The sequence below is a fragment of the Mirounga angustirostris genome, unplaced genomic scaffold (genome assembly GCF_029215605.1).
Source record: "Mirounga angustirostris isolate CCGP_5_RB_7025 unplaced genomic scaffold, mMirAng1.0.hap1 SCAF_10, whole genome shotgun sequence".
NCBI classification, from domain to species: Eukaryota; Metazoa; Chordata; class Mammalia; order Carnivora; family Phocidae; genus Mirounga; species Mirounga angustirostris.
In genome coordinates this window covers 136,776,279-136,803,913 of record NW_026991718.1, presented here as the reverse complement: position 1 = coordinate 136,803,913, position 27,635 = coordinate 136,776,279, and the positions used below count along the sequence as shown (strand labels likewise).

General features: G+C 61.3%; 1 protein-coding gene across 1 annotated transcript in view; it reads right to left on the bottom strand.

The window, feature by feature from the left end:
• Nucleotides 1-1,152: 1,152 nt before the first annotated feature.
• CDH4 (cadherin 4) overlaps nt 1,153-27,635 on the bottom strand; it is a 528,918-nt gene continuing 502,435 nt past the window's right edge. Inside the window, exons 8-16 of the mRNA XM_064573410.1 lie at nt 25,860-25,997; nt 16,094-16,279; nt 9,318-9,571; nt 8,615-8,757; nt 6,051-6,284; nt 4,965-5,198; nt 4,739-4,878; nt 4,132-4,296; nt 1,153-2,918 (exon numbers count right to left, since the gene is read on the bottom strand). Coding sequence (XP_064429480.1) covers nt 2,712-2,918; nt 4,132-4,296; nt 4,739-4,878; nt 4,965-5,198; nt 6,051-6,284; nt 8,615-8,757; nt 9,318-9,571; nt 16,094-16,279; nt 25,860-25,997 — 1,701 coding nt within the window. The 3' untranslated portion in view covers nt 1,153-2,711. The remainder of the gene's footprint in view (nt 2,919-4,131; nt 4,297-4,738; nt 4,879-4,964; nt 5,199-6,050; nt 6,285-8,614; nt 8,758-9,317; nt 9,572-16,093; nt 16,280-25,859; nt 25,998-27,635) is intronic.

Sequence of the window (27,635 nt, the reverse complement as noted above, 5' to 3'; positions counted from 1 at the left end):
CTGTGCCCTAGCACTTGGCCAGCGAGGAGGCTGGGCCTCCGCAGCCGGCCCGACCAGGGGCACGTCGTGTCTATAAGCTACGTGAGAGACATTTGACACTGTGCACTTAGTTAACGCTAACTGGACCTCAGAACGGAGTTCCGAGGCGGGTGTGGGAGGGCGTGGGAACCCCATCTTTCTCTGGCCCCCAGGGACTGCTGGGGCAAGTGAGAGGGGCGGCTGTGTAGCCGTTCGGAGGCAGGGACGGGCACGAGAAGTCCCCCATCAGTGTCCCCCCAGCCCCAGCCTGCATGATTTAGGCAAAATGCACCACGGGCCTGGCAGTGGTGCGGGGCAGGGGTGTGGGGTGGGGAGCCAGAGGGAGGCAGGGGAGATGGGCACCTATGCCGGGGTCCGAGGGATCGGTGTGCAGCAGGCTGGGTCCTGGGCCGGGCACCTCTGTCCCTAGGAAGGCCCAGGGCCCTGGGGACCCAGGGGGGTCTTGAGGAGAGTCCACAGCTGCCTCAGCTCCCAGACCATGGTCACACTTAGAAGTTCAACAGGAGGATGAACTTTCCAAACACAAACAAAACACAGAAGATTCCCGCTCGCATCCCACCAGCCCTCACCCTGCCAATAGTCCCTGGAATGGCCAGGCCCCCAGACGCGGGGACAGCTCTCCTTGCCTGGCCCTGAGCCATCTGCATAGCACGGCTTTGGACAGGGGTCCCGGCCTCTTCCCCTTGGCGGGCCACCCTCCCCCTGACTGGAGGTGGCTGTCTGCATGGAGGGGCACCCAGCATGTGACACGGGGACCTCCTTCATCCTTCCCGTCCTCCCCCGGCAGTCGGGATGGGGTCAGGGACAGAGCCCGCTACAGGCCGGCCATCAGGCCACAGGCCCGGCTCAGCTCTGGGAGAGCAGCGGGGTCAGTGAGGAGTTTGGTCTGGGGAGGAACCCTGACACCCAGTGGGGACACAGCCGTGCCTACTGCACGCACACACCCTCACGTACGCTCTTGGGCCAAAGCTGTTTGGAAAACAGGGTCACCTTAGCCTTGGGGACAGGCCCTAGGCTGAGGATTGCATCAAAGACCCTCAGGCCGAGAGCATGAAGAGCAAGCTGAGCCCCCGCCCTCCCCACCTCCCCACCTCCCCAGGTTCTCGAGGCTTTTTCTGACCCAGGGCTCTGGGATGGGGCTCTAAGCCGCTTCCCCAAGGGCAGTCCAATGCCAAGTCCCACCCAGGGCCAGGGTACCCCTCAACCCCTTTCTTGGGGAGCCCGTGAACAGACCAGGGTGCTCCCACACAGCAGGGTCTCCCTGGAGGGTCCCTGGGACACAGTGAGTGCCATTCACTGTCCTGGGAACAGACTGGCGTCTGGCTTGCGCGTCAGACCGTCCAAGCAAAGGGCAGCTCGTTCTGAGAGTCTGAGCAGCGGCTCGGTGCTGGCCTGGGTCCCGAGGAGAGGAGACCGGTTGTTGTTTCAGGTGGGTGCAGTCCAGACGCATCCGAGGGACTGATGGCACAACAATGACAGGCTGTCCCGGCCACTTGGAGCAGATCTTTGCGGTCCCCGTCGGTTCACGAGCATGAGAGACTCTGGTCCAGGCGGTAGGGCCAGGGAGAGAGGATGCTAGCGGCTGGTGATGGTGGTGCACGTTCCCAGCTCTCTCTGCTGTCCGCACAGCCCTCAGGGTGGCTGGAAGCGTCTGGTTGTCAGGGGCTGGGCCTTTGATGGGGTCCTCCAGGGATCCGACTGTGAGGAGTGGGGGGCTCACGCCAGGGTGTTCGGGGATGCTGGCTGGTTTGGGCTGTGGCTTCTGGGGACGCTGTACTTTTCTGGACCAAAGGCAACGGGACCTGCGTGGCATCTGGGGTAACAGTTGTCTCCGGGGGAGGCCTAATGGTTGACTGGGGGGGCCCGGGGGACGACCAAGGGCAGAGATGGTGATCATCAAGAAAGCCCCCTTAGCACCCCACCCGCCCCAGCTACATGCAGCATCAGGAGTCAGGGAGCAGCCCCAAAACTCGGTGAAAGCCAAGTGCGCACCGTGGTGCCTTTGGTAGACGGGTTGGGCCCGCCTCCAGGGAGCCTTCTGCGGCTGGTCTCTGGCCTCCCTCCAGCCTCGGGGCCGCCCGAGGGCCCAGGAGACCCCGACAGTGTACAGCAAAGGTCGAGGACTCAGAAGGGCTGTTGGGATTTGGACCCCAACATTTTTCTTTGTAAATTTTGTTAAACAAATCACCCACTTTTTTTCTTAATAAAAGACCAAAAAAAAAAAAAAAAAAGACACATTCTCCCCGACTCCTTAATTGGTGTCTTCAGAGCTGGGACTAGCTGGGGCTGGGGGTGCTCAGGACTGGGGTTGGGGGGATGTACGTGGTCTGTCTGCTTGCTTTTCGTCACTCCTGAGTTTGAGGGAATCTGATACATGTACCAAAAGGCACTTTCTTTTTCTTTTTTTTTTTTTTTTTTAAAAACAGTGCTTCTGTTCTAAGAAATTCAAGTTAAGACAGAGTGCCTCTCGCTGTCCTTCAGTGCTAGTCAGCTCCTGTGGTGGGGGGCGCGCCGCGGGGCGAGAAGTGTTCATGCCAGACAGCTCACTGTTGGGGGGGCTGGGGCGGGGAGGGACCCCCTAACACACCACTAAATGACACGTCCGCAGGGAGTCGGGAAGCCCGGCGCCTCCCACGGTCCCGCTCCGCCGGCATCCGGGGAGGAGACGCTGCTCAGTCCTCCTCGCCCCCTCCGTACATATCTGCCAGCTTCTTGAACCTGGGCCCCCAGTCGTTCAGGTAATCGTAGTCTTGGTCCCCGGAGCTGGACGAGTTCAGGGAGCTGACGGAGCCCGCCGTAGAGCCGCTCCCTTCGTAGTCGAAGACCAGCAGGGAGTCGTAGGGGGGTGCTGTGGGGTCGTTGTCGGCGGCGCGGAGTCCCTGGGGTCACAGAGACACGGGCTTAGGGTGGAGGACGTGCTGTCCGGCCCTGGGGGCCTGACGGAATGGGGCTTGGGCGGGCGCCCCGGAGAGGAGTTGGGGAAGCAGGCCAGGAAGGTGAAGTTAGTGGGCCTTGCGTACGGGAGGTGGTCAATAAGTGCTCCCTGTGTTTAACTGAGGGGCCTCTCAGAGAACGAGTAGGGGGGGGTTATGAAAAGGGTGGTGTGTTGGAGGTAGCAAACTCCAAAGCTGGCATGGCCACACCAGTAACATGAGGCAAGAGGCCTGGGTGGGGGCCTGTGGCTAGGAGCAGCCCCTCCTGAGGGGCCAGAAGTGTCTTGAGCCCCTGTCACCGCGACACGGAATATGAACCTGAGGTGGGCAGAAGTCAGAAATCTCCAGTTGTTACGTTCACTATCCCTATGAACAAAACTGGGGACGTGGCAGGTGTTGCTGGAGGCCCCCCGTGCGTGGCCTCGCCCTTGCTCCTTCCGCCCGCACCTGCCCAAGGAGGGGTCCTGCGGCCTCCCACACGCCTGTGCGTGTGGCCCAGCACGGTCCCCTGTGACCATGACGGTCCCCGTGGGGTGGCCTGGGCGCTCCCGGCGGTCTCTGGCTGCAGGACGCACCTCACTGCCAAGCCTGCCCTGGGAAGGGGCACCCTCACCGCCCCTCCATAGCAATGGTTTGTAGTTTCCGTGCTCGCTTTTCTTTAAGAATCATTTAAAATAGGCTTTAAATTCTAGGTTGGGGAGGACATACTTCTTGGGGTTTTAAAATTTTATTACATCCTGGGGAGTGAGTGCTTTTGGGCAGTTGTAGAACTTTGATCTGTGGCCCCGGACAGGATGTGTTTCAGGGAACGTTCTAAGTCTCTCTGCGTCTCTCTGCGTCTCTCCTGAACCGCTCCCTGGGCTCTATTCTGCTTAAGTAAATTAAAGCTAGATTCTCACATAGCAGGGATATGTTGCCAGCCCCTCTTAGAAACGCGTCAGTGTTAGAGAGCAGGCGGTAAAACGTACAGGACGCCGCGGTTACGGGGCCGGGGGCCGGCGGCGTCTCTGGGCGCGTGACCACACCGCATCGGCCCCCAGCCCCGGTCTGGCTGGGCCTCCTCACCGCAGCCTGGCCGCCCCAGCGTGGGGTGGCAACGGGACGTTATTCTCCGCGGAGGGGCCCTGCTCAGGGGCCTCTCCCGTGCCCGAGCACCCACCTCGTTGATGAAGTCCCCGATGTCTCCCGGGTGGGGCACCACAGGCCTGATGGGGTACTGGGGCTCGGCGCCCACGGGCCGCTCGTCTACCCGCCGCACGCCGGGGGCCTTGCTCAGCACGTGCTCCATGGCCTCCGGCTGCTGCAGTTGGCTGAGGTCGTAGTCCTGGGGAGGGGCCGGGGGAGGAGGGAGGCAGGCGCGTCCTGTCGCGGCCGAGCACGCCCGCCCTCCCCCTAGTGCCCGCTCCCCTAATCCGTCCCCGTCTGTGCCCCCCAGGCTGCCCTCGCCAGGCTGATGCTCCCCGGGGGCCCCCCCTGCAGCTCCCGTGCCTCGTGTATTCCTGGCAGCAGCCTGGGGCAACAGCTGGGGCTCCTGTTACCATGCTTTAAGGGGGCACCAAGCCTTAGTGCCCTGACGGCCAACGCAGACCCGGCATCCAGCCAGGCAGCTCCCTGGATTCCCCTTCCCGGGCGCCCCGTGCACGGCCTCCTGGTCACCTGACAGCCCCCCGTGTGGGCGCAGGCACCGGGCTGGGGTCCTGGGCCGCCGGGAGAGAGCGGGTGGGAGGGGGGTCCCACGCCCCGGAAGCTGGTGCAGAGGGCCTCACCTGGTCCTCCTCACCGCCCCCTTCCTCGTCGTACTTGAGGATGTTGTCACGCACATCGTCCTCGGGGTCGATGAGCAGCTGCTTGGTGTGGCGCTCCTTCTCCCTGCGCTTCATCCACACGACGAACAGCAGGACCATGGCTGTGGGGGCGGGGGCCACGCCATGAGCAGGGTGCGCTCGCGCGTGGGGGGGGCCCGGCGTGCATGCGTGGCTCCGCCATACTCACTGAGCAGGATGACGATGCAGATGAGGATGGCCACGATGGCGCTGGTGCCCAGACCGGCCGCGGCCACCGCGCCGATGGTGGTACAGTCCCCATTCTCATCGCACGGGCACACCTTGACCTTGATGATGGACGTGTTGGACAGCGGGGGGTTCCCGGAGTCGGTGACGATGATGGGGACGTCGTACACGCCAGCCTCCAGGTACAGGATGCGCAGGCTCAGCTGGGCGTAGTCACCTGGCACAGAGTGACAGGACAGGCTTCGTTCAGTCCACAGCCAGCCCTGCGTTTCAGCAAGACTTCGGAGGGAGGACGGAGTCTAGAGCACGACCGTCTGAAACACCCGCTTGGTTCGCGCACACCCACACGCGCGCCCACGCTAGATCACTCCACAGAGTGAAAACACATTGGCAGTTCAAGAGAAGAGCAATTGCAACTTGTTGGATGAAGAAATCACTTCCTTAATATATAAAGAATTTCTACCAAATCAATTAGAAAAAAACCTCAAAGAAAAATAGGCAAGGACATTGAATAGACAATTCGTGGGAGAAACAGCAAATGGCCAATAAATAAATGAAAAAAGTGCGTGGTAGTTAAGAGATGCAAAAGGAAACAATGATTTTGGCTAAAACCTTGGGAAAACAATGATATTGGGTGTTGGTGAGGGCTTGGGTAACAGGTGCTCTTTTGTAGGTCTTGGCATGACCTTTCCAGGCACATCCTCAGAGTGCTAGAAAACTTCAGGACTTGGATGCCCTTTTATACAACAAGTGCACATCTAGGGAAGTACCCCGAGGAAATAGATTGATCAGGGTCCCATCCATCCGTGGTCCCATCAATAGGAAGCAGTCAGAGATGTGAGCAGCTGGGGCTGTAGGATGTTGACAGCTGTGCTCGTTACAACAGCGGGACTGGGACTGCCTTCACGGCCCCCTCTGGGGATGGACTGGGGCACGGCCAGGGGCCCCAGCCTCAGGGGGCCCCCATGGGGGGAAGAGCCCCATCCCCACTGCTCACTCTTCCATGGGCCCCCTTGAGGTGCAGAACCCCAGACGTGTCCGATTCTCCTGGAGACTGAGGAGGGCTCACCGTTTAAGCGGGTGATGGTCCAGTTCTTCCGCACAGTGGCTGGGACGAAGGGCAGCTCGAAGACGTAGGGGCCGATGTTGGGGTCAACGTCGGCATCGGCCGCTGTGATGTTGATGGCGTTCAGGCTGGGCTTCTCGCAGATCTGTGCCTCCTTGGGCAGCAGCTCGGGGGCGTTGTCGTTGATGTCAATTAGGTAGATCTGGAGGGTCCCGGTGCCGCTGGCCGGGGGGATCCCTGCGGGACAGACACAGGGTGACCCCACAGGGCTGCTCCACCATGACCCCAGGCACACGATGATGCACATGGGACCCACCCCCAGCCCCACCGTCCTGCCCAGGGACAGCCCCCAGACCCACACAGGACAGACGACGAGTCCGTGCAGGACAGACCCACAGCCCCGACCATAGCCCCAGCCTGCGCCAACCCCCACTGTACGACATACAGAGCAACTCAACTGTACACCACGTGGACCGAGCACAGGACCACACAGACATGCAGCCACCCCCAGCCCCATGGCTGCGAGTGTGCGTGTGTGCACCCACACACACACACTCACAGTCTGGCGGGTGGTTACCCCGGCTTTCACTTGCTATCGAGTGAGCCTTTGTGCAAGGGCTCCTCTAGCTCCTGGAGCCTGAGCTGCACTGCTGTCCGAGAACCCACCATACAGACCACCAGGGGTCTACCTCTGGGCCTTTGCACATGCTGCTTCCTAACTCTGGGACTCCTCTGCTGCCCCTTCTTCCCCTGGCTTGTTCCCTCTGGTCCCACAGTCGGCGCCTCACGGCCAGGAGCACAGCTACAAGCCCTGGCCCCTCCCTCCCATGCCCTGTTGTGTTTTCTTCCAGAACATACTCCCCGAAGTTATCTCGTTGACTTGTTTCTCATTCATCTCACTGGGGCAAGAGACTGCTGAGTTGTCCCTCAATATCCATTTCCCCTTTTGTCCTTAATAGAAGAACCGGAGCCCCAGATTTTATCTGGGGTCATCACTGCCCAGCTGTTAGACTACATTTCTCAACATCCCTCACAGTGAAATGTGGCTTCATCGCTAAGTTCTGGCCTTCGTGAGCTGAGGGTGGAAGTTCTTAGAAGGGCAGGAATGTGTCCCTGCCTTCCTTGCTCTTCCTCCCGTTTGCCAGAACGTGGTCACGATGGCTGGAGCACCAGCAGACATTCCGGACCATGCTGTAGCTCATGACCAGAGTGAGCCTGGTTTCTCAAACCTGACCCCAGTACCCCAGGGCTGCCTGCCTCCAGTCTTCTTTTATGTGGGAGAAAAGAAACCTCAGTCGTGTTGAAATTTCTATCGCCATTACACGGCTGAACCTGGTTTCAGCTGACACACAGACCTTGGGCACATCAGCCTTGCAAGGGAAGGACTTTGGTCTGGTCTGTCTGCTGCTGAGTAGCACCCAGTGTGGGGCAGGAGCCCCGGGGTGATGAGAGCGGTGGCAGCGTGCCGGCTCGGGCCAGACCCCCTCCCTGTGCGTTCGAGGACACTGGCTGACTTAATCGTCACAGCTCCGGGTAGGGGGTAGGGCTGTCTCCACGCTACAGAGGAGGAAACCGAGGCACGGAGCAGTCAGTCTCTTCCCACCACTAAAGTGGTGCTGGGACTGATCCCTGGTTCTAAGTCTTCTCCTTCATTCCCTCTGCCCTCCTGTGCAGGGTTGGCTGGGTACCTGGGGCTGTGGGCCTCGCCAGCTCCTGGGTGCCCTGGGTCCAGGGAGGGGCGACCTCGGGGCCTGGAGTCCCAGCCCCCAACTCTGGAGATGCTATCCACATCCCTTGGAAGGCCCCAGTGCTCATGAACCTTCTTCCTGCCCCATGTGGGCCCCTCTGCTGCCGCCTCTGCCCAGCAGCCCCTCACCCCTGCCCGGTTCACCTTCAACCCCGCTACCCCAGGGTCCTCGGGGCTCCTCATTCTGGCTCGGAAGCCTCACCGTCACCCCCTCGGAGCTCCCAGGGCTCATGCTGCTGGTGTGTGGCCTCTCACGGTGCTTGCCCTGTCTCTGAGGCCCCTCCCCAAGGCACCCCTGCTCTGACGGAGGGCTGCAGGGGTCCGGATCACAGGTGGTCAGAGCCACAGGGGGCGGCATCCCGGGGCTGCTTAGGGGGAGCCCCCCCCCAGTCTGGTGCATGGTCAGCATGATGGGGCTGCTCGGCTTACACGTGGATGGAGTTCAGCCGCCCTCAGTTCACCAGGTGGGGAGCTGAGAAGCTGCTCGGGTCACGTTCAGCCGAGACAGGACTGGACAAACCTGGGCCCGCCTCGGCCATCCTAGCTCCCGTGGTGTCCACGAGGGAGCGCCATGCATGAGCGAAGGGGTGCGAGTTTGTGCAGACCCATGAGCCGGGTGGTCAGGCAGCGGCCCTTGCTCCGAATGCGTGCAGAGAGGGGGCTGCCTGGGGACGCTGAGGGACCCCCAAGGCTCTGCACAGGACACCTGGCGCCGCCCCTGCCTCCCCGCTTCCCTCCTCTGGCTTTTCCGGCTGGGGCCTCCCTCCATCTCCCCGCCACAGAGCCCCCGGCACGGGCCTGCCCCCGGAGCGGGGCGCACCGTTGTCAGCCGCCAGGAAGGTGGCCTCATAGACGTTGTTTCTGATGTAGAGGGACTCGCGGTCGAGGACGGCGGCCGTGGTGATCTGACCGTTGGTGGCGTTAATGTGCAGCCAGTTCGCTGGGTCTGACAGCTTGGAGTACCTGAGGAGAAGGGAGGTGAGGTGGTGAAGGGGAGAGCGGCCCTGAGCCCCCCAGCCCCACCCTCTGCAGGGTGCCCGCCCGACACGGGGGCGCTGTCCCTGCAGCCCGCACGCTCCGCCCTCGGCGCGCCTCACGGTCGCCACGGCGGTCGCGTTCCCGATCCTCACGAGGACCCCGGGAGGCAGGTGCTGTCCTCGCCCCCTCTTTCCAGACGGGGAGACTGAGGAACAGAGAGGGGTAAGTGACAAGCCAGCTCCGAACCCGCCTGACTCAGGAGAGCGCCGCGGGTGCTGGAAGGCCTGCCGCCCTGGGGGGGGGGGGTGCACGGCGACCGCGCGGTTTGCTGAGCTCCTGTGGCGTCGCACTGACCGCCTGGATCTCGTGGGCTGGCTGGGCCCCCCTGTCCCCCGGCGGCTCCTGTGGTGCCCTGCCTGGAGGGACAGCACAGGCCGGGGACTTCCTGGGGTGCAGGTTTACTGGGCATGACGGCACTCCGCTGTATGGAAAGCAAGGGAGCCCACGGGTGGGATCCCTTTTCTGAGGCCCGAGGGCGGACCCACCTCACGGCCTGCTGCATGAACCGGTCAGGGTCCACTGCCGAAAACGTGGTCAGCGCGGTGCCGGTGGGCACACCTTCCTCCAGGCGGATCAGCTTGTGGTTCGAGGGGAAGTAGGGCGCCTCGTTGATGTCCATGACGGAGATGGTCACCCCTGCCGTGGACTGGAAGGACATCTGGATCCCGCTGGCCAGGGGCGCCTGGTTGGAGACCATCACAGTCAGCATGAACGCCCTGTTCAGCTCGTAGTCGACTGCCTGGAACGAGAGAGTCCCGCGGGGGTGAGCTGATGCAGGGGCCTGCGGGCTGGCTTGGAGGCGGGAGGCCCGGTGGGTCCGCACCTGTTCCTCTTGCCCGGCTTTGTGCCCAGGACGCTGGTCCCAAGGGAAGCTGTCTCCAGAACTCCCTTGTCTCTGGCTTCCCAGGGGTTTGACAATGGGAGGAGAGAGTTTGGGGTAAAGGACCCCCACTGGGCCTTCCCACCACGCCCTGGTGTGGCAGTAGCTGGGCCCCTGGGGCTCCGGCCCCGGCAGCGGCACCCCTCCCCGGCGCCAGCTCTCAGCAGGTGCTGCTCCCTCCAGGCTGGCGAGGTCAAGGCCCCCACTGCTGTTTGTCTGGGGCCCCTTGCTGGGTGCAGCGGGTGGTCTCTTCTGTTGTTCTAATCCCTCCAGTTTTTGGTAATTTTTACAGCAGCTCCAGGACACTCACACACCAGCTCTGTGGGTTCTCTACCCTCTGCACGGGGTTCCTGCATGAGCGTGGTTCCCGGTTACACCCTTTGGGGCCCCAGGACCCCGCCTGACAAATGCTTTCAGAAGGGTTCTATGGTCTGGGGAGCTCCCCACATTTTGGGGAGGGAGGGAAGTTGCAAGGAGGCACTTGGGGCCGAGACATGTAACACACGTAGCGACTCCAGGAGCAGGCCGGGACAGTCTCGGGGAAACCACCCGACGCGACACTCTGCAACAACATTTACACACGTCCGCCCAGACGGGTGCAAGGTGACGTATGCACAGGACAGCTCCCAGCAGGTCTCTGTGTCCTCACAGAGGACGCACCCTGGAGGCCGTGGGCTGGTGGCGGGATGGGGAGGTCTGCAGCCGTAAGCAGGAGCGAGGAGATCGGACGGAGAGCAGAAGTAGATACACAGCGGGCTGCCTTCCGTGTAAAGGAGGGAGAGGAATTTGAATTTGTATTTGTTCGTATTTGCAGGAAGGAAGACCGCAAGAGTGAACCGGAAAACGCATAAAGATGGTGGCCTGTAAGCAGAGGGGTGAGCGGGGTGGAGGGAAGGGCTGGGGCTCGAGGTTGTGCGAGCTTACCGTCATGGAGCTCGGTCTACTACCGTCACGCTTTAGTCATTATAGAGGAAATTAAATATGTAAAGCGATCTCTGAAAATTGCAAGCAAACCGAAGTAAAGGGAGACTATATATCAACGGGTAACATGACTCTCAAGAAAAGAATGAGTTCAGGAGACCAGGGCAATATTTAGATGGTAGTTCTTGGTGGGATTTATTTTAGGGACAATAATCATTGCAAAGAAATCTTAAGCTCACTTGGTCTTCTCCCTGTTGGTAGTGATCTGGGGTTTGTTATTTTTTAAAGCTTTTTATGTATATCTCAGGGTAAAGTAAATAAACACGTGTAATAATGTGGTTAGGAAATAAGATTTTCGGTGTAAGAGAAACGAGATACAAGTATGAAGTCAGCAAAGTGAAGTAGAAATCCTCCGGTGTTAAATCTGAATAAAACGACCCTTTGGATCGGTGAAAGAAATGGAGTCGGGGTGGGCACGTGCGCTGAAGCGTGGTGTCCTTGCTCTGCCCCCGGGCCCCCAGGAGTGAGAGCAGCGAGCAGGAGCGAGCCCTCCGGGGCCTGGATGCTGGTGTCCAAGGACCAGGCCTCACTGGAGAGATGGCCGACCCGAGGGGAGGCAGGCAGCCCACGAGATGAACTGCTTGGGCCACGGTGCACGGAAACGGCTCGCGGCGGAAGGACCCAGGAACCAGCCAGAGGAGGCTCCTGCTCGCCGGGGGCCAAAACCAGTCATGACTGCAGCTGACCAAAGCACACTGAGTACACACAAACGCGTGCGTCTTGCCAGCCATGAGAAAATGCAAGCACACACACACACGACTCTGCTTATGGCTGTGGTGGGATGATTAATGGCCTCCAAAGACATCCGGGTCCAAAGGTCTGGAATCTGTGACTGTGTCGCCCTCCATGGCACAGGGACTTTGTGGGCTGATGAAGTTGGGGGTCTTGCAATGGGAGCTGGCCCGGGATTACCCAGGTGGCCCGAAATAGCATCCGAGGGTGTTTAGGAGGTTGGCACGGCAGCAGGCAGCGTAGGGGCTGAGGCAAAGACGGCCCTGGCTCTGAGGACGGAGGAGGGCCACGGAGTCGGGGCGTGGCCTGCCAACCTGGCAAGAGCCAGCACGTGGAGCCACCAGAGCCCCTGGGGGGAGCACAGCCTTCCCGGCTCTTTGGTTTCGGCCTGTTGAAACGGATTTTGGACTTCTGACTTGCAGAAGTGTGAGAAGACCGCGTGTCGTGTGGACACCCAGCTTGATGGGAGTTGTAACAGCCGCCGCCGTAAACAGAGAGAGACCTCAGACAGCTGCTGGTCTGGATGATAAAAGGCAGCGAATGAAGCTTTCATCTGCTTTTTCTGCTGGACTCTGTATTAGTTTCCTGTTCCGATTTAGTGGCTTAGGGCAACACAGATTTGTCGTCTTACAGTTCTGGAGGTCAGAGGTCAAAAATCAGTGTCCCTGGGCTGCAGTCAGGGTGTGGGCAGGGCTGGGTCCCCCTGGAGCCTTGCCCCTTGCAGCTCTGAGAGGCCACGTCCTCCACCTACAGAGCAGCCACGTGGCCCCTTGCAGTCCCTCTGGGACCTCTGCTTCTTCCCAGGGCGCCTGGGACTCTGACCTCCTGCCTCCCTCTCCCAATCACGCTGTGAGCCCAGGGGCCCCCTGGATCTCCCGGGGTAACCTCCTATCTCAGAACGCTTAACTGACTCACATTTGCCCAGCATGTGCCGCACACGCGTGGGTCCCAGGCCCAGGGCCTGGGCATGTCTGGGGGGCCGCGGTGCTGACCACAGCAGACCCACATTTCCGTGTCCTGCGGAGCTCTTGTTGGTGAGGGGAAGCTCATTCGTACTGAATAATTCCAGCCAAGGAATGACAGAACTTCAAAAGCACCATTCTGTACTCACTAATGAAGACATTTCCGTGAACAAGGATCACGAGTAGATGATAGAACCAGCCGATGGAGACTGATGGAGGCGTGCATATTTGCAGGTGCGAAGCATCACGTGCGGACCACTGGCTGGTCATAAGGGGGGAGAAGTCAACTCTGCAGTGACGGGAATGGGCTGTCACCACCTGAGCCCACCGGTCAGGCCTAGATGACTGGAGTGGGACAGCCGGGCACCACGGGCCTCCTGATGTGACTCAGCCCCAGGCACAAGGCCCTTTCCCATGGACGGCCCCTGCCGGCCTAATCCCAGGTTACCGGAAACGTGGGAGAGCGAGGAACAAGATTCGCCATGAGGAAGTGATTGGACAGTTTGGCACATGCGACCTCCCACAGGCCAACTGACCCGGTGTCTGTGACAGGTCAAAGGTGGGTGGGATGTTCTAGATTATGAGAGGGTCAAGAGATGTTGCAACCAACTGCATGCAGGGACCCTGTCCAGATCCAGATCTGAAAAACCACAGCAAAAAGACACTTTGAGGAAAATTAAGGGACACCGAGCACAGACTTGCACCGGCGGATACGAAGGGCAGAGGCAAAACGTATTTCTGAGGGTGACGCATCCTGACTTACATAGAGATGGACGGTCTTGAGGTCTGGGAGTTAAAAACCTCTTTCAGCAAGAAACAGAGATGAGACGGTCTGGAATAAGCTACCACGTCAGACTACAGTGCGGACGAGACCACTGCCGTCTGTCTTCTGGGCACCCGGAGATGCTCACGATGGACAGAACAGCGCGTGTTTCTGCTTAGAGAGGAGCTGATCTGCTGGGTCAGGAAGCTGTGCTCGCGGCCGGCGGTGCCTCTCCGGACTGACCCGAACCCCAGCCCCCGCTGGGTCCCCCAGCACCTCAGCGTTTGACTTGGGTCAGCATTAAAAATCTTACAGCTGGTGCATCGAACCCTTGCCTTCTCAGCTACGGCTACAGATGTGGCATTAAGTATGAAAAGAAGGACTTTAAAAACTAAGTAAATAATAGCAGGGGGATGGGCCCGGGGGTTCACGGAAGCCCGAGGCCAGCCCGACAGAAGGCTCTGGAGGCCAATGCCCTCCGGAGATCGGGGTTCTGGGCTGACCCCCATCGTCCTCTTCAGGCGTGATCTCCTTGTCTGCCCAAGGAAGGGGTGGTTCCTGCAGGCCCCCTGGAGCCTGGCCGTGAGATGCCATGTCCCTCTGTGGCTCACGCCTTGTCATGGCTGATGTCTTCCCCCGCCCCTGATGGCACCTTGTATCTTAGCGCGGTGTGGGTAGGGGTCAGCCTAGGCGAGGATGGGGATGGTGCGACGGCTCCCTTGTCCACCCCCATTGCCCATCACCTCACATGAGGCTGGGTGCTGCTCAGGTACGTGTGTGTGGGAGGGCCTTGTGCCCACAGATGGCGCCCAGGCAGGCCGCCAGTCTGATGAGGTGCCCAGTGCAGAATAACTTGGCAGCCCTTGTCTGAAAGATACTGCCCAGGACTTCAGGCCGCAGACCGGTGAGCCCTCCGGCAGGTGCATCCTGGACTCTGGATGCCCCCACAGCAGCCCCTGCACCCACGCTGTGTCCAGGTCCCCTCAAAACCAAGCCAATGCCTCCAGACCCTCCCCCCGGACCCTCAGAGAGTCGTCTGGGGACGGGGCTCCTCCATTTAAATGGACAGTTTAATAAAATTGTGGTTTTGTCTCTGAATAAACCACCAAAAGGAAGTAATCTTTCTCCCCATTTATTGGTTCTTGTCCCCGGGGGACACGGAATAACGCCGCATGTCGTACATTAAGATTGTGTCACCTGTCTGAGGGAGAATGCCTTCCAGAAAGACTATTATGGCCAATAAACGTCCACAGGAGGGTGAAATAAAACATTTTTGTAATGGAGAAATCGATAGGTAATTTGGCCCCCCAGTTTTAATTAGAGCGGCCGGGTACACTGCTGGGGCTCGGCCCGGCTGCCTCCCCAGACGGGGCAAGGATGCTCCGCTAAAAGGCGAGGGGCAGGGTCTGCGGCCTCAGGAGAAGCCACCCGCCACCAGTGCAGGTGGCGTGGGGCAGGGCTGGGGCCCCGCTCCAGGGCCGGCGGGAGGATTGGGGGCATTCGCTTCCATGCGCTGCTGCCCCAGGAGCTGGTCCCTGCAGGACTGCAGGGGCTGGAGGGCGGCGCCCGCTCCCCTGGGACTCCCGCCAGCCCCGCCCCGGCCTCGGCCCCTGGGCCAGGGTTGCTCACTGCCCCCCAAGCCGCAGTGCTGCCGAGGGGCAAGCGGGAGAGGCGGCTTCTTGGCTTTTCTGCCTCAGAAGCTGAGGTCCAGGCGCGAGGCAGGAGAAGGGCCTGGGGATGGTCTGAGCCTGGAAGAGACGGTGGTTTCATGGCTGGAGGTGGCGGGGGCGGGTGGCGAGGCAGAGGGCGCTCCCGAGGAGGCTGGGCACGGTGATGGACGCCCACTGGGGCTGGTGGTCTGAGGGCAGAGCAGCTGTGCCCCAGCTCGGCTGCAGCCTGGGAGGTGGCAGGCCTGGCATGCGGGGCAGGATGGAGCTGGGGGGCGCGGGGGGCAGGGCAGGGGTCAGGAAGACCCGCCCCAGGCGACTGGGCACTTCCTTTGACAGGCGTGCAGCCAGGATGTGTGCGAGATGGCTGAGGGCCGGGCTGACCACACACATGTCTACACGGCACCTCGCCCGCCCCCAAAGCAGCGAGGTCCCGGTCCAGGAGTCCCACCACCTGGGGGCACAGAGGCCGAAACACCAGCAGGCTGTTGGACAGACGGGAGGGCTCACCAGTGGGTGTGTGGCCTCTGGCGCGTACCTGCCTGAGAACGTCCCAGAAGCTCCCTCTCCTCATCCCTGCCACAGACTGTCACCTCCTACAGGCTGGGGCAGTGATGGTCTGGGCCGCAGTGCATGGACACAGCACGCGGCCCGATTCCTCTGGGGGCCCTGGGGACCCTGGCGGGACTGAAGTGACCTTCCTTGTGCCCTGGGGAGCGCGCGGGAGCCCGGCTGTTCCCTGTTGACGTGACTGTGTTCAGTGACGGCACAGCTGCTTCTGTTAGCCATGTGCCCGGCGCTGGGCCAGATCTACAGGCAGGACCCGCTGAGATCTGGCGACAGCCCCGGGCACAGGGCCCTCGTCTGGGGCACCAAGGGCGACAGGCCCGCGCCAGGGTAAGTGAGCGAAGAGCCAGCCCGGGAATCCAAGAACATATCCCCCCCGCCGGGAGCAGACTCCCCCCACTGCCTCGCACCCCCCACACCCCCTCCCGGCCACCCCTCTGCAAGAGAATGTCTGAAAGCGCAGTGTCTCTGCCAAAGGATGCAAAAATAACCTGAAAATGCTTTCTAAGATGAAGCATCTTGCCTTAAACAGACTTTAAGTGGAGAGTTCAGAGAAAACCAGGTCCTCGTGAAGCCTGCCTCTGGCACGAGCAGGGGCGTGCAGTCCCTTGTCCCCGGATAACCCCGTATCACTTCTGTTCATCTGTCCCAGGGTGGTGGCGGGGGACAGAACCCACACCGGCCAGCAGGAAGCCAGGAGAGTACCCACCTTCACCACGGTGACCATGCCCTCATTGGTGACGGGGTCCGTGCGGATGCTGAAGTGTCCTGAGGGGTCCCCGCTGAGGATGCGGTAGAAGGCATTCCAGTTGGGCGAATGGGGCTGATCTCGGTCCATGACAGTGAGGTTTGCGACCACCACCTCCACCTGGTTTTCGGGGACCTCCCCGGCGTACTGCAGAGCATAAGGAAAGACAATGTTCTGAACCCGTGCGGAAGCCTGGAGAGGTTGGAAGAGACTCTCTACCAACCCCTTGGGGGGTGCCCTCTGCCTCCAGCTTCTCCCACACACGGGGACCCCACGCCCATTCCACGGGCACGGTGGCATCTTCAGAGGGCTCTGGTTCCTCCAGCTGTACCCACCACCCAGCTCTAGACCCAGCCTCACCTGCACACGCACACATGTGCCCACCGGCCTCCCTCCTAAACCCCCCAGGCCTTTCCATCGTGCCCTGGAGCCCCGTGCAACAGCGGGGATGCCCGAGAGACTCTAAGGTTTGTAGGACAGGAGCTAGACAGCAGTGGGGGGCTTCCCCCAGACGATCCTGACTGGGGTCCTGCCATCCCAGCAGTCCCACCATCGGCTCGGGGCTTGGGGTCCGTGGCTACAGATGTGTGATGACCGACCACGGAGCCTTTTCTCCTGCTGAGCACCGTAGGGGCTGCAAGCCCCTCCTATCGGTGGGGGTGGTTCACGGGGCCGAGACGGTTGTGTGCAGGGAAAGGCGGTGTGTGTGTGTGCGTATGGGTGTTGGGGTGCTGGTAGGAATCTGAGCGCCCCTACCGAGTGAAATCACTGCTCAGGGCTGGCCCCATGGGCATGTGGCCTGTGAAGCTGTGGCCCTGTGCGGAAGGGCCCTGAGTTTGGTCAAACGCTCTCACTGTCTTGAAATTCTTTTTTTTTTTTTTAAGATTTTATTTATTTATTTGACATAGACACAGCGAGAGAGGGAACACAAGCAGGGGGAGTGGGAGAGGGAGAGAAGCAGGCTTCCCGCCAAGCAGGGAGCCCGATGTGGGGCCCGATCCCTGGGATCATCACCTGAGCCGAAGGCAGACGCCCAAAGACTGAGCCACCCAGGTGCCCCTTGAAATTCTTAATAGTTCGTGAACTAGGGGCCCGTTCTGTTATTTTGCACTGGGTCCTGCAGTTTGTGTGGCCAGCCCCGTCAGCAGGCAGCGTGGTTTCGAGCTACAAACCTGGGGACGGAGCTGGGACAGAGATCTAGGGTGTCTGGCTGGGGTCACGGCGGTGTGGCCCGACAGTGGCCTCCACGTGTGGGCGCTGCACCAGGCACCACCCGGGCGTTACTTCTCCGGTTCCTCAGGATAGCCCTGCCCTCATCCCCATCTTACAGATGAAGCAGTAGAGGTTAGGAGACCCTGGGGCCCACAAAGGGGCGCCCAGAGTGTCAGCTCTAAGGATCCGGCCCCCAGTCACGGCGGTGGGGTCACGGGATGGGGACGAAGGAGTCCAGACACGGGCTTGGTCGTTGTCCCAGGCAGCTTGGCTCTGAGCCTCATCCTGCTGGCTGCCCCCCCACACCCCTGACACCTGCCTGAGGTCAGTGGGAGGTGGCGCCCAAGCCTCACGTGGCTCCCTGTTTCCAGCACCTGCCATGGCACATTCCCTCTGGCCACACCCAGGACAGCCACCCTGCCTCATGCCCGCGCGGGGCCTGCAGCCCAGATATGCCTGTGCATGCCCCAGGACAGACATGGGGCCGCTCCATGCCAGAGGACAGCCCTCCTATGCACCCGGGGCACCAGGCTGGGCCTTGTCTGCTCCAGAACCAACTCTCCGCCCCTGAGTGAGTGTCACAAAGCCTGGTGGAGTTCCTATGGCTCCGAGTCCGTAGCCACCATCCGGGGTCTCTCACATCCAGTGCTGCCTGCAGCCCAGGGGCCAGGCCCCCACACACGTCAGCCCAGAGCCCTTGTATGTGTCCTACGAGGGCCCCGTGCAGCACTCGCTGGCTGGGCTGGCTCTCAGGCGACCCTCTCCTCCTGGGCGAGACAGGGGTGGGCAGTGGGACCTGCTCTGGATGCCAGCTGATGGGTGCGGCATCCCGGCTTCTGGCTCTCTCCATCGGGAGCTTGGTACCTCCTGGAGAGACTGGGCGCTTCGAGCCCATGTCTGGGCCTCGATGGTTGCGATGGTTTTCTGCTCTGAGCACTTACAAATTCAAGCCTCAGCTGGTGGTTGGGGAGGGGGTTCTGGGGTGCAATGCACAGAAAACTGGGCCGCAGTGGCTTGAACACGGGGGCTTGAATTCCCAGAACAGGGAGCCGGAAGGCCGAGGGTGGCCCTCGGTGGCTGTGGGCATCAGCGACATTGGGGCTGGTGGCTCTGTCCTTCTCTGGCTTGAGGTCAGAGCACAGCAGCCCAGCCTGTCCTGTCTTGCTGGGCGACAGTGAAGGACGGCCCCTCCGGCACGTGTGTCCAAGTGATAGCAGTCTGCCGGGCTGACCGTCCACGGATGGATGGGGACACTGAGGCCCAGCAGCTTCTGTTCCCAGAGTCACTTTGCGTGAGAAAGAGGAGAGGTGGGGTGCAGACTCACCCAAACGACCGGTGCGTGCTCGATGTGCCCACTGTGAGCGAGGCACGGGGGATCTGGGGCCCCAGGCTGGTGGCAAATGTGTGCGGATGACGCAGACGGGGGCGAATGGATGAGTGAGCGGATGTGCAGACCAGCGACGGTAAGAGCGATAGAAGAATCGCAAGCCCCCCCCCCCCCCCCAAGGCCGGCTGCCTCCAGGGAGGGAAGGGCTCCTTTCAACCCCAGGCCAGAGCGCAGGCCTTCACCTGAACTTCGGAGGCTCCTGCATCAGCCTCCTGGACTCCCGGCCTCCACGTTCCGCTGGAAACCCCACAGCCCGCCGCCCAGGTGCACACAGATGGCCCCCGTCTGTCCCCTGGCACGCACAAGCCTCCGACCCCGATGCCATCACCTTGTTAACAGGAGAAGTTGTAAATTTATCCCAAGTGGGATCTCGCCCGGTGGGACCAGTGCTGTCTGGGAGAGCAGGCCTCCAACACGGTCCCACTGAGCAGCGCGAGATCCTTACGCCTGGTGCTGGCGACAGGCCCGACACACCTGGCCCTCGGGTTTCACGAACACTCACATCCTCTGGCAGCTTCCCTCGGGTCAGACGACCAGGGTGGGTCCTGGTGTTGCCGCCTGAGAACCGAGTCTCAGCTGGGCCTCCGCGGGACCCCACACTGGCCTGGCGGCCCCTCCAGCTGCTTTGCTCTGGCCTGCTCCGGAGTGGGGGCTCCTTCCCCGACTGCACAGCACACGGGAGACCTGTGTGTCCCCGAGTCCGATTCCTTGCAGATCCTGGTGAAGTTTGTTCCAAGAGTCTATTTTAATTCATGCGAGTTTAATAAAGGTTCACAAAGAAGGGCCTTAAGCTGATAAATCTGGCTTAGGATTTTCTTATTAACTTTCCCCTGGCCATAATGAGTTTTTAATTTAATTTTTTCAGATTTTCAGGCACAGGGAAAGCCTCTTCCATGCCTCATGGGAGGCAAAGGCAGATATTTGGGAAAGAAGGAATTTTAAGATCATTGGAACAGAGTGTCTCGCCTAGATGGTAATCCAGAATTCAAATGTAGCCCCGTCCCGAGGGACAGGGAGGATTTCATCTAGCACAAACCCAGCTCGGAGGCCGAAATCCGCAGGGCTCCCAGGGGAACGTCACATTAGCATAGAGGAGGATTAGGGTGAGAACAGTGAAGCCCAACCAGGATCCAGAGAAGACCAAGGGGGACAGCCTGCCCACACCCAGGCCCCGTGGGTCTCCAGGCACCCACGCCACGTGGGGCACGCCATGACCTGAGGCCGCCCTTCTCTTTCTGTTCCAAGAGAGCCTACCCACACTTTGGGCTGGAGGACCTGACCCTCCTCTAGCTGCCCCTCGGGGTGCAGGACACCCCTCTCCCCGCTGGCCCGTGGCCCCTGCATTGGTGGGGGCATCTCACTGGGAGGCGGCGCCCTCCCCGACCTGGACCTGGGGGACCCGTCGCTGTCATTAGCAGAGCCTTGAGAGTTGGCCCGGGAGCCCCTGTCTGGCCGGGACATGGCTGTGCCTCGGAACAGGCAGGGCTTCAGGGGCTGGGTGGGCGCCAGGGAGGGGCTCCCACGGAACCCCACTGGGGACACGCCAGCACCATGCCTTCGATCGTCCGTGGCTTCTGTTGGAAAATGTATGGATGTGCCTCTGGACACTCTGATAGGTTTTATTTTCTGAAATTTACTTTTCAGTCCTGGAAATTAATCACGATGTTTTTTGGGCTCTGAGTTCAGGATCAGAATCAGATTGGGGGATCAGCGGCTCCTAAGCAACCACAGGCAGTCTTCCTTGACCCTGCGCATGACGGGGGAGGGACTGAGGTCTGGGGGCCAGGAGGCCATTCCTTGGCCAGCCCCTCTGAGCCTCTGTCCCCGCCCCGTGGAGCTGTCACGCGAGAGGGTAGATGACACACGGGAAAGTGCTCCTTCCAAGGACAGCTCAGGGGAAAGGACCCCACAATTAGCTAACAATATATCTCAGACTCTCCCCTCCCCGGCGTTTTGGTCCACAGACGGGGTTTGCTGACCCCAGGTCGGGCCACAGTTCAAGCCGTTTGCTTCTGCCTGGGGAGGAACCACGCTGCTGACAATAACCATTACTAATAGCCGAGCAACAACCACCCTCGTCATCTTGATCACGTCTCTTCGAGTGCCAGCCACCTGTTCCGGGACCCACGTGCAGGTGTGCATCCCGCCAGGCAGGAGCTGATGCTCCCCCCAGCTCAGGTGACCTTACAGAGACAAGAGGCCCCAGGACCTGCCTGAGGTCAGCCACTGGCCGATGTCGGAGCCTCGTTAGCTGCCGGGAGTCTGACCCCAGCCTCTGGGCCCCACCTCTGCATGGGTGCGGCGGGGGTCCCGGGGTCGCAGAAAGTGTCATCTTTGGGAAGTGGACACTGGCCTGTCAGGCGATGTCAGGTGGGGCCAGGCGCTCTGGCCTCCTGTCTCCTCGGTGCTCAGAGATGCTGTCTCCCATTAATTTTCTATGGCAGAGGCTTGGCACCAAGTGCCTGAGCACAATTAAGGGCGATGGGTCTATTCCAATTTTGAGATGCCAGATTTTTATTCTCAGGAACTCAGGCTGAGTTGAAATTTCTCCCTTCTCCTGGGTTTGTGGACTGAGTTGAAAAGCTGAGGATACTGGGGATTCCCAGGGCTTGGGCCAGAGCAGGCCCACTTTTGGGCGGCAGGGGCCCAGCCAGCCCCCAGGAAGGTTCCAAGGCTAGCCCATGGTCTAACCCCAAAGCCAAGGCGGCCTTTCCACCTAGCCAGGCAGGCCACTTTGAGGATGGAACTTCAAGTTTTATCCTAAGAAAAGCCTTAAAAACGTGGGGGCCCCAGCCTCACAGGACCCAGGGCTCCCCAGTTCATTGCCCCTGCCTCTGGCAAACCATTTCTAACTCCTCTGAAGGTGACCTGTGCGCAAGAGGGGCTGAGCTTGCCGTGGGCCGATGCCGGCCTCCACAATGACGCCCCATCTCTGGAGAGCCCTGGCAGGGCGGGGGGGGGGGGGCATCACGATCATTCTCCCTTTTGTTTGTAACATTTACTTGAATATTAATTTATCTAAATTCATTTTTTTAACATGTAATTTTATTCATGCTTGCCTTGGTATGGGGAGCAGGCCATGCAGTCAAAACGTGCGATAGAAGGAAATGTGTCCCATCAGCCACAACACTCCTGGACAGCAAAAACGCTGTACCTCAATGACTTCTCACCCCCCAGCAAGAGTTGAGGGAACCAGGCTGAGATCGAGCGATCTGGTAACCGCGCTGGGAGCCCCTCACCTGATGTCAGAGTTGGGGCAGGACTCACGTGTGTTGAGGCTGAACCGTTCTGCTCAGGCCCCTGCCCCGTCTGTGGCACTTACAGACCAGAGGACAGCATCGTTCAAGGCATAAACTCTCGTGGAGATCAGCGGATGCTCCTGACGTCACCTCGGGACTGTATGTCACTTCAGGGTGAAGTGGGGACATTCAGAGAGGTCCAGCTAGCAGGGGCCGAGGCAGGGCTAATGAGAGGGGCTTCCTGACTCCAGGAGACCCTTCCGTGGGCATGTGAGGGGCCTGGGCTGGTGGAAAGGGCCCGGGACACTGGGGGTCCAGGGCCTCCCACCAAGACCCCAGGATAAGGCCAACAGGAGCCCCTGGGGCAGAGTGCAGGTTGTGTCCTGGGGGCCTCAGCCCCTAGCCCGGCAGACCCCCACGTTCGCCCTTGAGGGAGTGTGGAGTGGGCCGGCTGAACGGTCTGACGGCCCCGCGGCAGGCTGCCCTCTACCCCGCGTGCAGCACAGGCAAAAGGAAAATAACTTTTAATTAACATTTAAGAATAGGAACCGGATCATGCAAATCCCCCTCATCTCTGCAGTTTCTGCTGATTGTTCTTGATTAAGCTTGATAAAAATAGCCGGGCTGCGTGCAGGGATGTGGCCAGCCCTCGGCCCCGCCCCCCCCCCCCCCCCCCCCCGTGCCAAGCCGACAGTGTCCTGGGGCCCCGCCCAGCACCTGTCTCAAGGAACACGCCATGGGCCACCCTGACCCCCGTACTGAGCCCACGGTCACTGGGACGGTAGCCATCGGGTGTGGGGGTTGGAGCACATTCCCTGTGGGGAACCCGGTCCCGGCCCCAGCGGCCCGCAGGTCTGACGAGCGAGGCCGGGCTGCTGCACGCTCTCTGGGCCGACCAACATCAGGATCCGAGGTACCACTGAGCACACCAGCCTTCATCCTCATACTCTTCTCCAGGCCCGAAGCCTGCCTGAGGCCGCCTGGGGCACAGGAGGGGCAGGTGCAACGTCCCCGGGAGCCAGGCTGTGCCCACCTTCCTTCATCCTGCTGTGCAGGCAGGAGTCCTCCCCAGAACGCCCTCCAAGTCACCTTCCGGGGCTGGATGTTCCTTCTGTCCAGGGTCTCAGTGTGGTTCCCGCGGCGCCCAAGTCTCAGAGGTGTGTGTGGATCAAGGGACATCCTCCATCCCTCCCCTCGTGGGTACGCCCAGCCCCGGGAGGCAGAAGGGCACCCTTCGCACAACCCTCCCTGTCCTCACTCCGTCACGGGCCCTCCCAGGACCAGCATTTCTGGGGGGATCTGCGGGTGTTTTCACTGTGGATGCCATGCGGAAGGGAAGACAGCTTTCAGACTCGGAGGACCGGCTGTCACAGCTGGACCGAGGCTGGGACAGCGGGCAGAAGGCCTGCCCTCCAGGAGCAGGTGTGGGGCAGCCCGGGGCCCTCGCTGGAGCTGCAGAAGATGTTCCACCCCAGAAGGGGACAGAAGACACTGTTGGGGTCCGGAAGGACAGCCGTGTGGCACAAGGGGGGGAGCCAAGGAAGCAGGCGCTCTGGGTTTGACGGTCTCTCTGTGTGGCCTCGGGCCACCTGGAACTAGCCTTCTGGGCCTCAGTTGTCTCTGGTGGCCGTTTACCTGAAGGCCTCAGAGGCCACGTCAGGGAAAACCTCTCGGGAAATACACAGAAGCTTCTAGATGCAAGGGCCGCGACACATAGGACTCTCTGTCACAGCCGTGCAGCATTCCGTGGTCCCTGCGGCAGAGTGCGCGGGCATCGGCTGTTCTTCTCATTCCTGCCCTGGCAGCTCTCCCGTGAGCCTGACGTTATTCCCAATAAGCACTGAGCAAAATCCCAGGGCCACTCAGGAACTGCGGATGTGGAAGTCTCCCAGACACATTGCGAGGGAAAAAACAGAAGCCAGACAACAGCAGGTGTAGGGTGGGAGTGCCCGGTGGGGGCAGGAAGGGGCGGGAGGGGACGCCTTCTTCGTGGCCGGTCATTTCATACCTTTTAAATTCCTGTACCGCGTGTGAATCACCTAACTGAGAGCTCACATCGATCTTTAAAAAGGAGAAAACGAGTAAGTGAAGCCGCTGGTGCGGTGGGTTTGCTCACGGATGGTCCGGAGATCCGTGCTGAACATGGGTCCAAGCTGGCACCTGGGCGCTCTGAGGTGTGGCCAGCGGGGAGGGCAGGCGATCACACACCCCCCCGTAGTGACAGTGACGGGCAAAAAGCCAGTGGGCTCCGGCCAGACGCAGACCAGAGCCCTCGCCCGCCCTCCTGCCCCCCCCCAGCCGGACTCCGTCGTCTACGCACAGGGTGGCTGGCTGGTGTCTAACTTACCGGGGGCCGAAGCGGGCACATCCCATCCGCTCCAAGACACGGGCTCCCGGAGGGACCTGTGGCTCTCCTGCCTCGAGTCAGGTAGAGGTTTTGCTCGTTGTGTGACGGGAATGTGGTATGATGCACACATCTTTGCCACCGGCCAGGAGCAACCTCCTGCCCGTCCCTGGAGCAGCCCCGCCCCGCGCCCATCACCACGGTGGCCTTGGCCTGTGCTACGACCTTGCTCCGTCACGCGGGTGGCGTCATGTGGGGCGCGTGGTTCTGGGGCTCTGGCTTCCTTCGTCCAACGGAGCGTCTGTGGAGCACATCTGGGTGCGGTTGGACAAACGCCCGCGCTCGGAGTTTGGACCCCAGAAGCGGTGCTGATTCTGCCGCCAGGAGCGGGGCTCCCCCTGCATGCGGCCTGCCCTCTGCCCACTAGATGGCGCTGTGCCCTCACGGGCGAGGTCGTGGCGCCAGCGCCGAGGGTGCAGGAAGTGGGGGTGCGGGGGTGCAGGCGCAGGGGATCTGGGACTCTGGGCCTCGGGGCAGGAGCACGCAGGGCGTGGGGCATGGGGAAGCAGGATGAGGGGATGCCCAGGCACTGGGCTGGGCTTGTCCCCGGGACTCTGGCCTGAGGGAGGCCTTCCTGGCGATGACCAGCTCTGGGGAGAAGGAGGGTCTCCTGCCTGTCTCCCCACCTCCTTCCCCTCCCGCCCCCGCTCCTTGCTGCAGAATCAGCACAGCTTCTGGGGTCCAATCCCAGCTGCTCCCACTTAGGGTCTAGCGGTGTGGGTTTGGGCCAGTGACTTGGACTCTCCGAGCCTCGGCATCCCCGCCGGGGGACTAGAGCCTGGCAGGGGAGGGCTCCCAGCGTGGCTTGTGCGGTGCCTGTTACTGTTACTGCTGTCACACCTCGTCCCCTTGGCCCTCCAGTGGCCCGGACCCCAGGACAGGGGCAGCTCCGAGAGGCGATCCGGAAACCCGCGGGGCGGCTGCAGCCTGCCGGCGTCCCTGTGACTCAGGGGCTCTGGCCCCCGAGTGCACATGCACGAGTGTCCACCAAGGACACTGGGTCACTTAGGTCCAGAGCAGCCCGGTGTGGGGCTCCGCGGCAGCCCACCAGCCGTGCCTGAAGGGGAAGAGCTCCCAGTCCCCGCCCCCAGGTCGCTGCTCACAGTAGGCTGCGGAGGGTAGCTCCTCCTGCAGGGACTGGCCTGTCCCCGGCCGAGGCCCCACCTGGGCATCCGCCAGCAGGTCCCACTGTGCACACAGCCACACGCCTGCCTCCAAAAGTGGCTGAGCCCCAATACCACCGGTCAACTCTGGATTCAGAAAGAGTGTCCAGTCCACTCGGTCCCGGACACTTCTCGGGCGTCAACGGTCGCTCCGTGTCGGGCCTCCCAGTGCTGATGGGAGCACAACCCCCCTCCCCCAGGCCAGCTCCGGGGCAGCGCCTCCGGCCTCCGCATCAGCTCCTGCCGCCCAGCGCCCCGGGGCCGCTATCCGTCAGCCTCGAGGAGAGCAGCCAGCCAGCTGCCCGGGGACGCGACCACTCACCGTGCTCGCCGTGAACTCTGGCGGGTTGTCATTCACGTCCGTCACCGTGATGATGGCCGTGGCTGTGTTCGAGAGGCCGTAGTTGAGGTTCCCCTCCATGTCTGTGGCTTGGACGATGACGGTGTACTGCTGAACTTTCTGGAAGGAAAGGGGTGGGAAGGCACAGCGCTTCAGTCTGGGTCTCAGTTTACAGGCTGCTCATCCTTTTCATCAACCGACGCGCTCCCCATGGCCGGTCCCTGTGGCGGGTCGGGACCGCGGGGCCCCTGGGAGCTCTTGGCCCCCACCCTGCTGCAAGGACGTTCCCCTTCGCTTGCTGTGGGCAATGGAGTGGCACCACGAGGCCTGGCTGCTTTCTCCTCAGCGGCCCCAGCTTCGGTAGGTACAATCGTGTTTGGTGCCAAGAGAGAAAGGAGGAGAATGGGGGTGCCCAGAGAGCACCGTGCTGCGTGGGGCTTGGACAACCAGGGATGGACACTTTGCAGAGAGAGGGACGCTCCTACAGACGCGCCAGGCCCTCGTTACCTGCCCTTGGACTGGTCTCTGCGCCGGCGGCTCCCACCCCAGTTCTGACTGTCTCAGTCCTGTGCTGTCACTTCCTCGTCCTCTCTGTCCCTGACCAGACTGAGCTCTGGGAGACCACAGCTGTCCCACTCACCCCATGTCCCCAGGGCCGATGGCCGCGCCCAACACACAGGTGCTCAGAGAATGTGCACTAAACGTTCCTGAGTGACCGTCAGTGACAAGAGATGCTGAGGAATGGCGAGCCTGTCCACCGAGGTCCCAGGCGCCCGATATGGCATCTGGATATTTGTGGACAGCTGGGAGTCACTGAGGGGCTTTGAGGGGAATCACGCGATCCAACGCGTGCGTACGATGGGTCAGGCCGGCACGCTACGGCCCGCGGGCCACATTTACCTGCCACTGCTTCGTCTTGTCAGTAATGTTGTATCGGTACAGGGCCACATCCGTTCATTTGCACACTGTGGCTATTTTTGCACAACAGCTGAGTGATTGTGACAGAGATCACGTGGCCTGCAGAGCCTGAGACGTTGACTGTGGGGCCCTTTACGGAAGACGTGTGTCGGCCCTGGGCCCCGACTCCAGGCAGCATCAGCCAGGACCTGCAGGGCAGGCTTGGCGGGGACGCCACAAACTTCTGGGGGAGCCAGGGCTGGGGAAACCAGGGCAGGCTTCCGGAAGAGGTGGCATGTGCTGCCCGGAGGTGACAGGGCAGCTTGGGGACCAAGCCATGCTGTCAGTCTGGCTGGGCCACGGGCTGGGGTGGGGGCTCTAGGGGCTCAGGAGGGTCCGCCCACTTTTTCTACCTAGACTCGTTCTCGTCCTCCCATCGGTCAAGCCCACAGTCCCACGTGACCGTGACCTTGGCTGGGGGGGGGGGGGTCCAACCTAGCCTACTCCAGGGCAGGGTGTGCAGGGGTCTGGGGGGGCTCTTGCCCCCACCTTCCCCCACCTGCTTCACCCTGGCTGTCATTTCAGCTCTTCTGTGGTCCCTGGGTCTCTCCTTCAAGGGGACTATTAGCTGGGGGGTGGGTCATGGGGAGGTCAATCAGGGCAGGGGCTCCTCAGCAGGCCCCCCGGGTGCTGGACGTGAGGGGAGGGGTGGTGGCGCAGTCCCCACCGTGAGAGGTTGTGTGCCTGGACTCCAGCCTGGTGCCCGGTCCACGGTAGGCTCTCTAGCTGTGTTCGTTAAGGGAATTGAGTAAACGACTAAAACAGTTGACATTCGTGAAAATGGGTAGAACTTGCAACCAA